The 13,145-nt window shown below is 53.4% G+C and overlaps 1 protein-coding gene across 3 annotated transcripts in view; it reads left to right on the top strand.

Moving 5' to 3' along the window:
• Positions 1–13,145, top strand: part of TEAD4 (TEA domain transcription factor 4) — a 65,187-nt gene that overhangs the window by 25,684 nt on the left and 26,358 nt on the right. For all 3 annotated transcript variants that reach the window (XM_045554577.1, XM_045554576.1, XM_045554578.1), the window contains exon 2: positions 170–424. In XM_045554577.1, the coding sequence (XP_045410533.1) occupies positions 418–424 (7 nt within the window). In that variant the 5' untranslated portion in view covers positions 170–417. The remainder of the gene's footprint in view (positions 1–169; positions 425–13,145) is intronic.

Below are 13,145 nucleotides of genomic sequence, written 5' to 3'. Positions count from 1 at the left end.
GGAAAACGACCTGTACAAGACCCCGGGCCTGATCCTTGCAGACCTTTTTGCTTCACTCTTTAACCCCTAAACCTCTAGTTTGGGGCTCTGGCACTCCCTGCCGTGCCTGGATCCCACGGCCTGCACAGCTCTTCCTGTCTCACCAGTGCTGTGGTTTCTGCCCCAGCAGGTCCAACGGGCGCTCCTCCAAGCAGAGCCTTGGAGGGCAAGGCCGGCACCATTACCTCCAACGAGTGGAGCTCTCCTAACTCCCCTGAGGGGAGCAACGGCTCTGGGGGCAGTCAGGCACTGGACAAGCCCATCGACAATGACGCAGAGGGCGTGTGGAGCCCAGACATTGAGCAGAGCTTCCAGGAGGCCCTGGCCATCTACCCACCCTGCGGCCGGCGCAAGATCATCCTGTCGGACGAAGGCAAGATGTATGGTAAGAGCCTGTCTGTGCTTGGCAGCAGGACCCTGAACTCTCGGCCCAGTCCTGGAAATAAAGCAGAGGCAAGGAAATAAAGCTAGACATGGTAACCTTGGGGTTCCCTCCAAGTAATGGAGGGAATGACCTCTTCTGTTGGGGGCTTCTACCAGGTGGACACTGCCTTCTTCTGTCCTAGGTCCCCCAGGGATGGGGGCATCTGATGAGAAGCCTTTGAGTGGATGGAGGGTGGGTCCCCAGGGGTGAGCAGCTATGGGGGAGCACTTGGAAAGGGGGATATCTCACCCCAGAACAGACTGGGAAAATCCTACAGGCGTCCCCCAGACAGGTGCCTGATCTTCGGGCTGCCCACCTTGGCTGCGAAGGGTGTTCAGGAAGGGGGGCTCATTCCCACCTCCATTTACTCACTCGTTCATGCCACACACATGCCAAGCCTTCTGGGCGCCAGGTGCGGGTGGGGCAGAGCTAGGCCCTGCTCGTTATGTGGTGTCAGGGGAAAATGAGCACACAGGGAACCGCCGTGAGGCCGGCGGGAGGGCTCCTAGGGGAGACTCGAGCACAGGCCACTCACCCAGGAGAGGTCCCTCCAGCTGAGGGTCACCAGAAACAGCTTGGTCTCGTTGAATGGCGGAGGGCGCAGAGCATACAGAAACAGCGTGTTCAGTGGCGGTTCCGTGGTGTAATGGTTGGCACTCTGGACTCTGAATCCCCCAGAAACACCGTGTTCAGCAGCCATGTGGGAAGGACCAGGCAGTCGGCATGGGGCCCTGTGGACTTTGGATGGAAGAGGGGCCATCTGGAAGAGTAAAACAAGTACAAACTGAACAGGTGTCGAAAAGCCTGTATTGGGTTTCCATTCCCATCAGAAAGTCCCCCAGAACCCCCAGCTCCAAACAGTAGTCTTGGAGCAGGAGTGAGAGGCAGAGGGGGTCTCTGTAACTGGCTGAGACAGTGACAACAGAAGCCCCTGCCATGGTGCCCAGCAAGATGGCCCTGGCCCAGCTGCCCACCCCTGGGTGGCCTGGCGCCCCTCCCCCGCACAGGTGCTTTGCCCGCGATTTAAAGGCCGTGGGAGGGGCTCCCGGGGCTGACCGTACTAGTTTCCGGGGGCTGCCAGAACAAGTCACCACAATCTGGGCGTCTTAAAACAACAGAAATTATTATTCTCTCACAGTTCAGGGGGCCAGACGTCGGCAACAAGGGGCCAGCAGCAGGCTGGCTCCTTCAGAGCGCTCAGGGAGTTGGTCTGTTCCTAGCTCCGGCATCGCTGCCACTCTTGGCGTTGCTCGCTGTGGCCGCGTCACTCCGGTCTCTGACTCTGTCTCTGACTCTGACCTTGGGGTCAGCTGCGGTCTTCCCTGCGCGTCTGTGTCTGTATGTCTTCTCCTCTTCCCATAGGGACACTAGTCGTTGGGGTTAGGGCCCACCTTAATCCAGTGTGGCCTCATCTTAACTAGTTCACTGGCAAAGACCCTGTTTCCAGATGAGGCCTGCTGCGGTTCTGGGGGCACTGTTCAGCGCTGCTCAGCTGACCCAACTCAAGTCTCGTTTGTCACTGGCCCTGGTGGCGGTGGAGCTGCCACCACTGTCCCCCATCCTTACCCACAGCCTTGCCCTCAAGGCCGGAAGGGCCCCTCCCCTTTCTTTTGCTTGTGGGGGAAGCAAGGTCCTCTGGAGCTAGGCTAGGGTCTGCTCTTCAGCCACCGGCAAAAGCATATCTCGCCCCACCCCCCGCCCCGGGGCTTTGCTCACCCCCGCAGACTGCCCCTGCTGTGACTTCTTGCTCCAGCCCCAGGGAAGCACCACAGAGGAGGCAACTAGGTAGGTGCATGGCACCCCTGGAGGAGCCAGGTGTGGCATTGGGGGCTTTGCATTGGTCATCCCCATGTAGCCAGTGAGGAAGCGGCCCCTGGGACCGGAAGGTTCTCACCCTCTGGTGGAGGGTGGGATGGGTCTTGACCCCGAGCTGGTGTGAAGGTGAGGCAGGGCAGGGGCTGGGCTGGAGGGTCCTAGCTGCCCTGGCTGGGAAGCCGCCGCAGGATGAGTCTGTATGCTTTAAAGGGACAGCTGGTCTGGAGGACATTAGGGAGCAAGTGACATCCAACAGAGGCAAGAGCTGAGGGTGGCAGTGTGTGGGGGTGAGGCCCTTGGAGATAGCAGAATGTGGTAGAATCAACAGATGTTTCATTCAGTGGCCCTGTGGACCAGGGGCTTCGGCTGCTTACTCTTTTGGTTTTTGGTTTTGGAGGTTTTTTTGTGGTCGAGTATATTTACGTATATATATATATATATATATATATATATATACACACACATATATGTATATAAAAAACATCAAATTTACCATTTTAACCATTATAATTTTTAAGTTTATAATTTAGTGGCATTAGGTACATTCACGTTGTTATACAACCGTCATCACCATCTATCTCCAGACATTTTTCATCATCCAAAACTGAAATTCCGTACCCTTTAAACATGAATTCCCAATTCTCTCTGTCCTCCCTGCCTCCAGCCCCTGGCATCCCCTTCTACTTTCTGTCTCTGTGAATTTGACCGCTCTGGGTACCACGTATAAGTGGAATCGTACAGTAATGTCCTCAAGGCTTATGCCTGTTGTGGTCCAGGTCCTGATTTCCTTTCTTTTTTAAGGCTGAGTCATATTCCATTGTTTGTATATTCCACACTTTGCTTATCCATTCATCCATTCATGGACATTTATTTAGATTTATTTAGTCGTTAGAGGTAGACATTTCTATCCCCACTTCACACATAAAGATATGGGCTTAAGAGACTTTATCTGTGGTCACCAGACCATTGTGACAGGCCGAACTGGTAGAAGCCCGGGCTGTGGGTCTCTGGCAGGCCTCGGGTTGGAACTCTCTTTGGCAGGAGGGAAGCCGCCGCGGGGAAGCAGGGTGAGGCGGGGAAGCAGGGTGAGGTGGGGAAGCAGGGTGAGGCGGCGTTTGGCAGTCTCTCCGGGCTGCCTTGGCGTCCTCAGGTGCTGCTTTCCTTCCCTGCTGAGAGGCGGGGGTGGAGGGCCTGGGAAGAAGGAGGGGCGGGGCCGGGAGCCTCCTCATCCCTCGGTGACACTCCAGAGCTCCCAGTGCTCTCGGACACCCACTGTCTCTTCTGTCCTCCCAAGGATCCCTGAAGGAGGGAGGAATCATAGTCTCTGCTTGCAGATGCAGAAATGGAAGCTCAGAGAACCCAAGAGCCTCTCAAGTAGGAAGTGGAGAGTGGGGCTAGGACCAGTCCTTCCTCCGGGCACGGTGCTCCGCCATCACCCGAGCAGCCTTGCTCTGCTTCTGTCCAGCCCTGGCTCCAGGTGGGTCAGGCTCTGGGCAGGGGCACTGGAGATTTCAGTGCAGTGTCTGATACCTTACCCAGCCCCCACAGCACCTGTCCTGCGTGAGCCCCATGGGTCCTGCTGGGATCCAGACATTGGCTCACCCCATCTCTTCTTACCAGTCACGGGGGCCGAGCCAAGGCAGGACCATGCAGGGAGTTGGTGGAGAGCTCTGCAGAGCTGACCGGTCCAGCTGGGAGGTATAGATAGCTCTGAGCTCACCCCAGCGTGTGGGGTGGGCCCTCAGGGAGGCGGAGCAGGAGGGACAAGCTGCTGAGCTGACTCAGACCTAAGCTGCGTCCGGCTGTCCTCCTCCTGTCTGCTCGGCTTCCCTCTGGGGTCTGCTCATCCTCTGTGTACCCCAGACCCATCCTGAGCCCCTAGCTGGCTCCCGGCATCCCCGAGAGCCCTGATCTTCACTCTCTCCCCATGTCCCCACATCTGGAGGCTGCCAGGCAAGTGGGCCAGCCCAGTGGGGCCAGGCTGGGCTAAGAGCACGCAGGCGGATAGCATGCTGAGAGGGTTCTAGACCCGGGGGCCTGGCCTTTGCTCTTTGAGGACAGGGATTAGGCCTGCTCCCACCCCGGCCACGGCACATCAGAGCAGGACACGCCGACCAGCGCCAGGCAGACATGCAGATGACATGCAGAGCAACACAGCAGATTAACACCTGCTATTTCTGAGCTGAGTCGCCCACTCTCGCTGGTCCTGGCCCTCCCCTTGAGCACCTCTTACCCTCCTGGGCTGGCTCCCTGGCCCGGGGCGCTGGCTTTCTCCTGCTCACGGCCACTTTCATTTTTGCCCTGTCACTGTGTCACCCTGGCACTGCTGGCCCCTGTGTGCAGGTGGTGGTAGGTGAGGGTGGAGCGACTTCTCCCTGGCCTGCTTAGGCACTGGGCCTCCCCAATCCTCCCAGCTTAGCACTGGCCCTGCCTGGGCTCTGGGCCTTCCTCTGCATTTGTTCCTTCCTGCCGCCACTCCCTGCCCCCCAGCCTTTCTTTCAACTTCCTGAAGGTTGCTCTTAAACTTCCCAAGTCTTGATGGTCTCTTCTCTCTCTCTCTCTCTCTCTCTCTCTCTCTCTCTCTCTCTCTTCTCTCTCTCTCTCTCTCTCTCTCCCTCTCCCTCTCCCTCTCTCTCTCTCTCTCTCTCCCTCCCTCCCTCCCTCTCCCTCTCTCTCTCTCTCTTTCTCTCTCTCCCTCCCCCTCTCTCTCTCTCTCTCCCCTCTCTCTGCTTCTCCTCCCCTGGGACCTAGGAGAGCTGTCCTGTCAGCAGCCAGTTGTCCTCATTAAGTGCCCCCAACCCCAAGCCAGGCCAGGGCCAAGGGCTGTGTGGTCAGCTTTCCACGACTTCATTGTCTGCTAGGAGAGGCAGGAGAAGCACCTTTGGAAGGTCAGCCACCCAGGCAGGCACTGATGTCGTCTACAGCAGTTAAACCAGAGGGCTAGGCTATCTTGAAAGTTTTCTTGAAGGAAGTGGAGCTGAGCTGAATGGAGGGGTGTGGGTGCGTGTCTCAGTCTGTTTGCTGTTGCTGAGAACAGGACACCTGAAACTGGGTGATTCATAAAGAAGAAGAATTTGTTTCTTACCATTATGTAGGCTGAGAAGTCCAAGGTCAAGGGGCTGCATCTGGTGAGGGTCTTGCTGCTGGTGGGGACCCTCTGCAGAGTCCCAGGTCGGCACCTGGTGAGAGGGTGGGCTCAGGTCTCTCTTCCTGTTCTTACAAAGCCACCAGTCCCACTTCTGTGGAAACCTCTTAGCCCTTTGATCCATAATAGATCAATCCATTCATGAGGGCAGAACCCTCATGACCCAGTCACCTCTTAAAGGTCCCAGCTCTCCATACTGCCACGTAGGGGATTAAATTTCAGCCTGCTTTTTGGAGGGGACAAATATCCAAACCACAGCAGTGCTCCAGGTGGGGGGAGGAGAGAGTGTGAACAACGGCCTAGAGGCAGGACTTTGCACGGTGGGTTTGGGGGACCCCAGAGGAGGATCTGGGCAAAGCCCTGTCATAACAGACTGTCAGAGGGGTGGGATCCCCTTATTTTGTGGGGGGGTCACGTAGGGAGGAAGAGGCAGAGTCTGGGCCCGGCTCACTAAGGGGACGGGCAGGTGAACTTCCACCCCCGCCCCCTCCCCAGGGCCTGTTCTTCCGATTCTCTGCTGCCCTTTGCTCTGTCCCCCTGTGGGTTTCCAGCTCCTTCTATGCTCCCCGTCGTGGCCCACAACCCTGACTTCAGGCTTCTGGAAGCCCGGTGGTGTGAGTGAGCTTAGGTGCAAATCTGCTCTCTGCCCTGAAAGCTGGTGTCACCTTGGCAAGGCATTTAACCTTTCCGAGCTTCACTGCCCTTATTTGTAAAATGGGGGTAATAGTAGTACTAGCTTTTTGGGGGGGTTATTTTGATTTTATTTATTTTATTATGGGAAAATATACATTATATAAAATTAACCATTGAAAGCATTTTATGTGTACAGTTCAGTGGCATTGAGTGTATTCATATTGTCGTGCTATCACCCCACTGTCCATTTCTAGAACTTTTTCATCACCCCAAATAGAAACTGTACCCATTAAACAATAACCCTGATCCCCTTCTCCCCCCAGCCCCTGGTAATCTCTGCTTCTATTTTCTGTCTCTGTGAATTTGCCTATTTTAGGTACCTCATAAAAGTGGAATTGTATTTGTCCTTTTGTGTCTGGCTTGTTTCACTTCGCATAATGTCTTTAAGGTACTTCGGGTTAGGGCTTCTCCGTGGGTGTGCTGGCGCCCTGCGCTTCCCAGGCTCCCAGGGACTGCGGATGTGCCTCGCCCGTGGAGGGCTCATGCATGTGACCTCAGCACTTTGGGAAGCCAGGGTGGGAGGGTCTCTTGAGGCCAGGAGACTAGCCTGGGCAACACAGCAAGACCTCACCTCTACAAAAAATTTAACAACTACCTGGGTGTGGTGGTGGCTGCACACCTGTAGTCCTAGGTACTTGGGAAGCTGAGGAGGGAGCATCACTGGAGCGGAGGAGGAGCTGTAGGTTACAGTGAGCTAGGATCGCACCCCTGCACTCACGCCAGCCTAGGCAACAAAGCAAGACCCTGTCTTAAAAAAAAAAAAAAATTCAAGTTACTGAAATTGTTTTACTTAAAAAATATGCTTAATATATCTATAGGTAAAAAAAGTCTTAAAACCCCATATGCCATTTGATATTTTTCTTTTAAAAATATAGAAAAATATTGGAAGGAATTTTCACAAAAGTATTTACGTGGCTATTATATGGATTCATGAATATTTTATTTTTCCTTTATATTTTTGATGTTTTCCAATTTTTATGCATTGGCCATGTATTACTTTTGAAATTAGAGTAAAAGTTTTGAAAGTAATAGAATGGAATTCTGGATGAAAATAATTCAATGAAAACTACGTTGAATTACTAATTTATGTTGCAACCATCCAAGAGTAACTGCTGTTAAAGAAAAAGGTACTTCAGGTTGTAGCATGTGTCAGAATTTCATTCCTTTTTAAGGCTGAATCGTGTTCTGTTGCCTGTGTACGCCATGTTTAGTTTATCCATCCATCCATGGATAGACATTTGGGTTGTTTCCACCTTTTGGCTATTGTGACTAGTACTGCTGTGAACCTTGGTGTACGGGTATCTATTTGAGTCCCTGCTTTCATTTCTTTGGGATGTATACCTAGGATTGGAATTGCTAGCTTATATGGTAATTATATGTTTAACTTTTTGAGGAACCACCAAACTGTTTTCCACAGTGGTTGTATCATTTTACATTCCCACCAGCAGTGCACAAGGGATCTAATTTCTCCACATCCTCACCAACACTTGTTATTTTCCATTTTTTGATCATAGCCATCCCAGTGGGTGTGAAGTGGTATCTCATGGTTTCCATTTGCATTTTCCTAATGATTCGTGATATCGAGCATCTTTTCATGAGCTTACTAGAATAAGACACTGTTCTAGTGTTGCTGTAGGGATGAGAGCACACAGCAGGTGCCAGGTGCACAGCGCAGGGGTGTGGAACTGGAGGGAACAGGTTCTCTGTCCTCAGGGAGCTCTCAGCTCGGTGAGGGAGCATCACAGAGACCAAGAGGAGGGCACAGGCAGGAACGGGCACGCCCACTTGGGTGGGATCAGAGCCAGCTTCTTGGGGCTTCTTGGGGCCGTGGCCTTGAAGCCTGGCTAGGATTTCACTAGAAGCCTCAGAGCCCTCCAGGGACGATGGTGGTAACAGCTCAGATGTCAGGTCCAATCGCTGCCTTCTCGGACTTCAGTCAGAAGTTTCTTCTCCACAAATAGCCTCCGCCTCCGGTCCCAGGTGTTTATGGCTTCATTTGATCCCTGGATCGAGAAGCCCCCACAGGCCATCAGGGTTTAGGGCAGGGCACGGAAGATGTGCCCAACCTGCAGGGGTGTAGCGTGGAGCTGCTGACTCCCAGAGAGGCCTCCAGGTCCCAGTCTCCACATGGGCTTTGTCCCTTCTCTGAGGGGGATGCTTGCACCCTTGGGTTCTTAGCCCTTTTCAATTTTGAAAATACTGTTCATCACAGCAGGACTTTATTAACAATATGAGCCATGGTAGCTGGCTTTACTGGCCCGTCAAGCGGCAGGAGTTTTCCTTCCTTTCTGCCGTGTTGCGTGTTTGTGGCCTGTGGGGTGGCTGGTGTGGAGAGAGGGGAATCGGCCCTGCGTGGGGCAGTGCTCCAGCCTCAGCCCGTGGGTAGGCCCAGGCTCCCCGTCTCCATCGACAGTCCTCTCCCCGGTGGGGTGGGGCTGTGATGTGAGCTTTGTGAGCTGGGGGCTGCTGGACACATGTCCCCTGACAGCTGGGCCCACCGGCTGGTGGGGGCATCCTTCCCAGCCCCACCCAGGCCTGCTCTGGGGTTGGCCAAGGCCACCTGCCACATTGCAATGCCCAGCTGCCGGACGGCTGCCTCCTTCCCCAGCCTGCGGTCTCTAAGGCCTGCAGTTAATGCAGCTAGTGGTAGAGCTGCGACAAGGACACAGGTCCCTACCCTCCCACCACCTCACCTGGATGTTCTACAAGTTTCTTACTGCCGTGGCTCTTCTCTGCTGGCCTTCACTGTGGCATCAGCACTCTTGCTCTGGGCCCACACCCTTCCTGCCACCCCTGCCTGACCCTGTGGACCTCCCAGTGTCTGCATCATCTGGGGCACTTTGGCTTCGCCCAGCTCTGGGTATCACACCCTGTGAGAGAGTGAACAGTGGGGGGCAGGCTCTCGGGTCCAGATAGTCAGTTGTCCCTCCAGCACCTGGGTCAGGGCGAGGGGCCGTCAGACATCCCCAAGGACTGACTTCATGCAGAGACCCAGGGAATGGGGGGATGGGTCCGCAGAGAGGGGCATAAAGGTCCCGTGCAGTGGACACCCCAGCCCAGCCAGGGGAGGGCCGCCCTTGTGTAGCAGCCGTGAAGCACCGGGCGCAGCCTTAGGGAGCACTTGTTCTGCTGGTGCCGGGGACACTGTGAATAAATCATTGTCCCTTTCTGGGGTTCAGTTTCTTCTTCCTCAGGCTAGACAGGACCTCTGGGGCGCCTGGTCCAGCCCCTGCTTCTGCAAGAGGTGGCTTCTAATCCCACGTTCACTAGATATAATACTGTGTGTGCCGTATTATAGTTGGGAGATGGGCTCTGGAACCAGACTGCGTGGATTTGAATCTCAATCACTTGCTGGCCTGTGACCCTGAATAAGTTTCTAAACCTCTCTGTGCCTTGGTTTCTCTGTCTGTAGTATGGATGATAGTACCAGCCTCCTAGAGCCGTGGTGAGGATTGAAAGGGTGAGTGCCAATAGTGCTGTGTTTGCACAGATACTCGTACAAATGAGGTGTACGGTGTCTGGCACCGATAGTGTTCATTGTTGGAAATATTATTACAAGGGCAGAAGACTACAGCAGTTCCCTCTGTGTGTGTAAAGCCCGGATTAGATGCCAGCTGGCCTGGAGGCAGTGGGATGGCTGGGGTGACCTCTGGAGGACCCTGGTGGCAGGAAGGAAGCCACTTGGTTCCCCTTGGTGCAGCGTGCCCACAGAAATGCGCACTTCACTCCTGCCTGGGTGGGAGGGATTCTCAACAAGCAGAACAAGGACGGGCTACGGAGACAGCAAGGGGAAGAAGCACAACTTGAAAACTACAGACCTGGAGGACATTTTGCCAAGTGACATGAGCCAGGCACAGGAGGACAAATGCCGCACGGTCTCTTACAGGTGGAATCTAAAACAGTCAAGCTCACAGCAGAGAGTTAGAGTGGTGGCTACCGGAGGCTGGGGGTTGGGGTGTGGGGAATGCGTCTGAGCATACAAAGTTTCAGGTAGACCAGAGGAGTAAGTTTTTTGAGACCTATTGCAGAGCATGGTGACTACAGTTAATAATATAATGTATTATATATTTCAGAAGTGCTAGTAGAATACATTTCATGTCTTCTCACTATGAAAAATGATAAACCGCTGAAATGATGGATATGTTAATCAGTGTGATTGAATCATTCCACATTGTATGCATGTATCATAACCACCTCGTACCCCATCAGTACAGGTTGAACACCCCAAATCTGAAAATCCGAAATGCTCCAAAATCCAGAACATTTTGAGCGCCGACATGACGTTCAAAGGAGATGCTCATTGCAGCATTTTGGATTTCAGATTTTTGGATTAGGGATACTCAACTGGTAAATATATAATGCAAATATCCCCAAATCTGAAACACTTCTGGTCCCAAGCATTTCGGATGAGGAATACTCAACCTGTACATTACAGTAAAAAAGAAAAGAAGGCCAGGTATGGTGGCTCATGCCTATAGTCCCAGCACTTTGGGAGGCTGGGGTAGGAGGATCACTTGAGCCCAGGAGTTTAAGACCAGCCTGGGCAACATAGTGAGGCTTCATCTCTAAAAAATAAAAAATAAAATGAAAAAAAGGTTAGCTGGGTGTGGTGGCTCATGCCTAGGGTCCCAGCTACTTGGGAGGCTGAGGTGGGAGGATCATTTGGGCCCAGGAGTTTGAGACCAGCCTGGGCAATATCGCTAGACCCCATGTTTACAAAAAAGAAAAAGGAGAAAGAAAAACAAACAATGCAAAGGCAGTTGAGCCAGCCTTGCCTATGGTTTGGCTCCTCCCTGCCCCCACTCCTGGCCTCTCACCTGGTGCTGAGATGGCCCTTCCTAGCAACAGAGGGCAAAGGGAGTTGCGGGGCTGGGCGGGGGCTCCTGGCACAGGAGGCTGTGTCCTCTGTGATGTTTGGAGTAAGGGTGTCAGCTGATGGGGATGCTGCTTACCGGGTGCTGCAGAGCAAACAGCTCCTTAGGGGCTGCCTGGCCGGTGAGAGGGGTTTCCATTAGCTGAGCATCCTGTCTGCGCCAGGCACAGGGCCAGGTGTGAGCACCTGAGCCAATTACTGGGCAGTGAGTCCCAGATCTGCTGCGATTACCTGGCAAATAGGTATAATCGCCTGCCTATTGTAGGAAGGAAGTGGATTTACTGTGAAGTTAATGACGCTTACGCTTAGGACCCCCTCCCCCAGTTGCATGGGCCCCTTCCAAGTCCCTAAACTTAATTTTCTCAGCGGCTTTATTGGAGTATAATTAATTGACACACGCTTAAAGGAGACAATTTGATAAGTTAACAGGTGGACACACCTGTGAAGCCATCACCATCATCAAGATAGCGAACATTCATCGCCCCTAAAGTTTTTATCCTAATTTTACATTGTTACAAATTCCTTTTCTCAAAGAGAGCCTCCTAATTTTTAAAATGCCTTAGGTCTCACAAAATTCTGGATTTGCTCGTGTACAGAAAAGCTGGATGAGACAAGGATAAGAAAGTGCTTTGGAAATTACGTAGAACTAATCAGAAGTATCCTAAGTAAAAGGTCATTTGCATTCATTTAACTCCCCCCTTTTTCGTAGAAGGCTGAACTGGTTATGGGACATCTGACAAACATCTTGCCGTGCCTTCCCTCGTCATTCACGCAGCACTCACTGAGAGGCTGCAATGAGGCAGTTTTCTAGGTGTGGGTGTAAATAATTGAGTAAACAGACCGCAAGAATCCCTGTTCTCGTGGCACTTTCCTTCTGATGGGGGTGGGGCATGCATGGTACTCAAAATAAATAAGTACATTGCATAGTATGCTAGAAGGTGCCATGGAGACAAGTAAAGGCAGTGGGACATGCCGGGACAGTGGCAGGGACGATCTCGGCCTTTGGTGGGCCGGCCCAGGGAGACCTGAGACAGTGGCACCCGAAGGATGACAGTGCTGCGGGTCTCGGGGGCAGAGTTTGCTTCCCTGGAGGACAAACGAGGAGCACAAAGGCCTGGAGCAGGGAGCGGGCTGGCATATTCCCGGAATGGCGAGAGGGCCGGGACGGGGTGGGTGAGATCAGGGGGCGGGAGGGGTGGACGCTGAGGGGCGTCCAGGCCGTTGTAAGGACTTGGTGCTCTTACCTGAGGGGGTGCGTGGAGGCCGTGGAGGGCCGTTGAGCATAATAGGATCACTCCAGCTGCTGCGGTGAGAACAGAGTGGGGGCAGGCGGTCCAGGTGGAAGGCGGGATCTTGACCCAGGCCAGAGAGCGTGGGAGCTCGGACCCTGGAGGGTGAGGCGGTGAGAAGTGGCTGAATTCTGGGTTTGTTTTGAAGGTGGAGTCATGATGGACCCGTTCATTCGTTCAGTTGGAGACGCAGACTTGAGCAGAGGGTTAGGCGTCCAGCGGGGAAAGGCAGACACGGGAGAGCTGCTGTGTCCCAGATGCTCGCCCATGCCAACCCCAGCATCTTGCACTCGCCCTTCTCAGCACTGGCCACCAGCACTGTCACCGGCCTCCCGGCTCTTGGGAACCTGCCCTCCTCCCTCACCCTTTTCCTTGCCCTCAGACTAGTCTCTGAACTGGGCTGACTTGTGCCGAGAGAATGTTCATTTTACAAAAAGGGAAACTGAGCCACAAAGTTCTCATTGAGCCAAAGTTAAGGTCAATTTCCTGAGGCTGTAAAATTTGGTTGGAAAAGTCTGGAGGAAAAATTTTAAAGGAACTAGATTTAAGAAGAGAAGGCTGGTGATGGCCTGGGAGGGCGGGGACTTGCGGGGGTCCCATAGCTCGTTCGTGGAGCTGCTGGGCTAGAACCTGTCTCCCCAACTCCCAGTTCTGTGTCCTTTTTCAGTGACCCATCGGTGATGACTTAGACCTGAGATGCAGCATGAGTGCCTCTGATTAGAACTGGGGTAGAACTGTTGAACATTTCCGGGACCGCCAAAGGAGCCTATGGGATATGTTTCCCTGGAAAGCTTTGAGCAGAGACATCTTGTGGACTCAGGGTTTTAGGTGTAGACCAGCCCATAGGCCGTGCCCAGAGCCTACTCT

The sequence above is a fragment of the Lemur catta genome, chromosome 6, assembly GCF_020740605.2.
Source record: "Lemur catta isolate mLemCat1 chromosome 6, mLemCat1.pri, whole genome shotgun sequence".
Classification (NCBI taxonomy): Eukaryota; Metazoa; Chordata; class Mammalia; order Primates; family Lemuridae; genus Lemur; species Lemur catta.
Note: the sequence above shows the minus strand (reverse complement) of the source record. Positions and strands in the feature narration are given on the sequence as shown.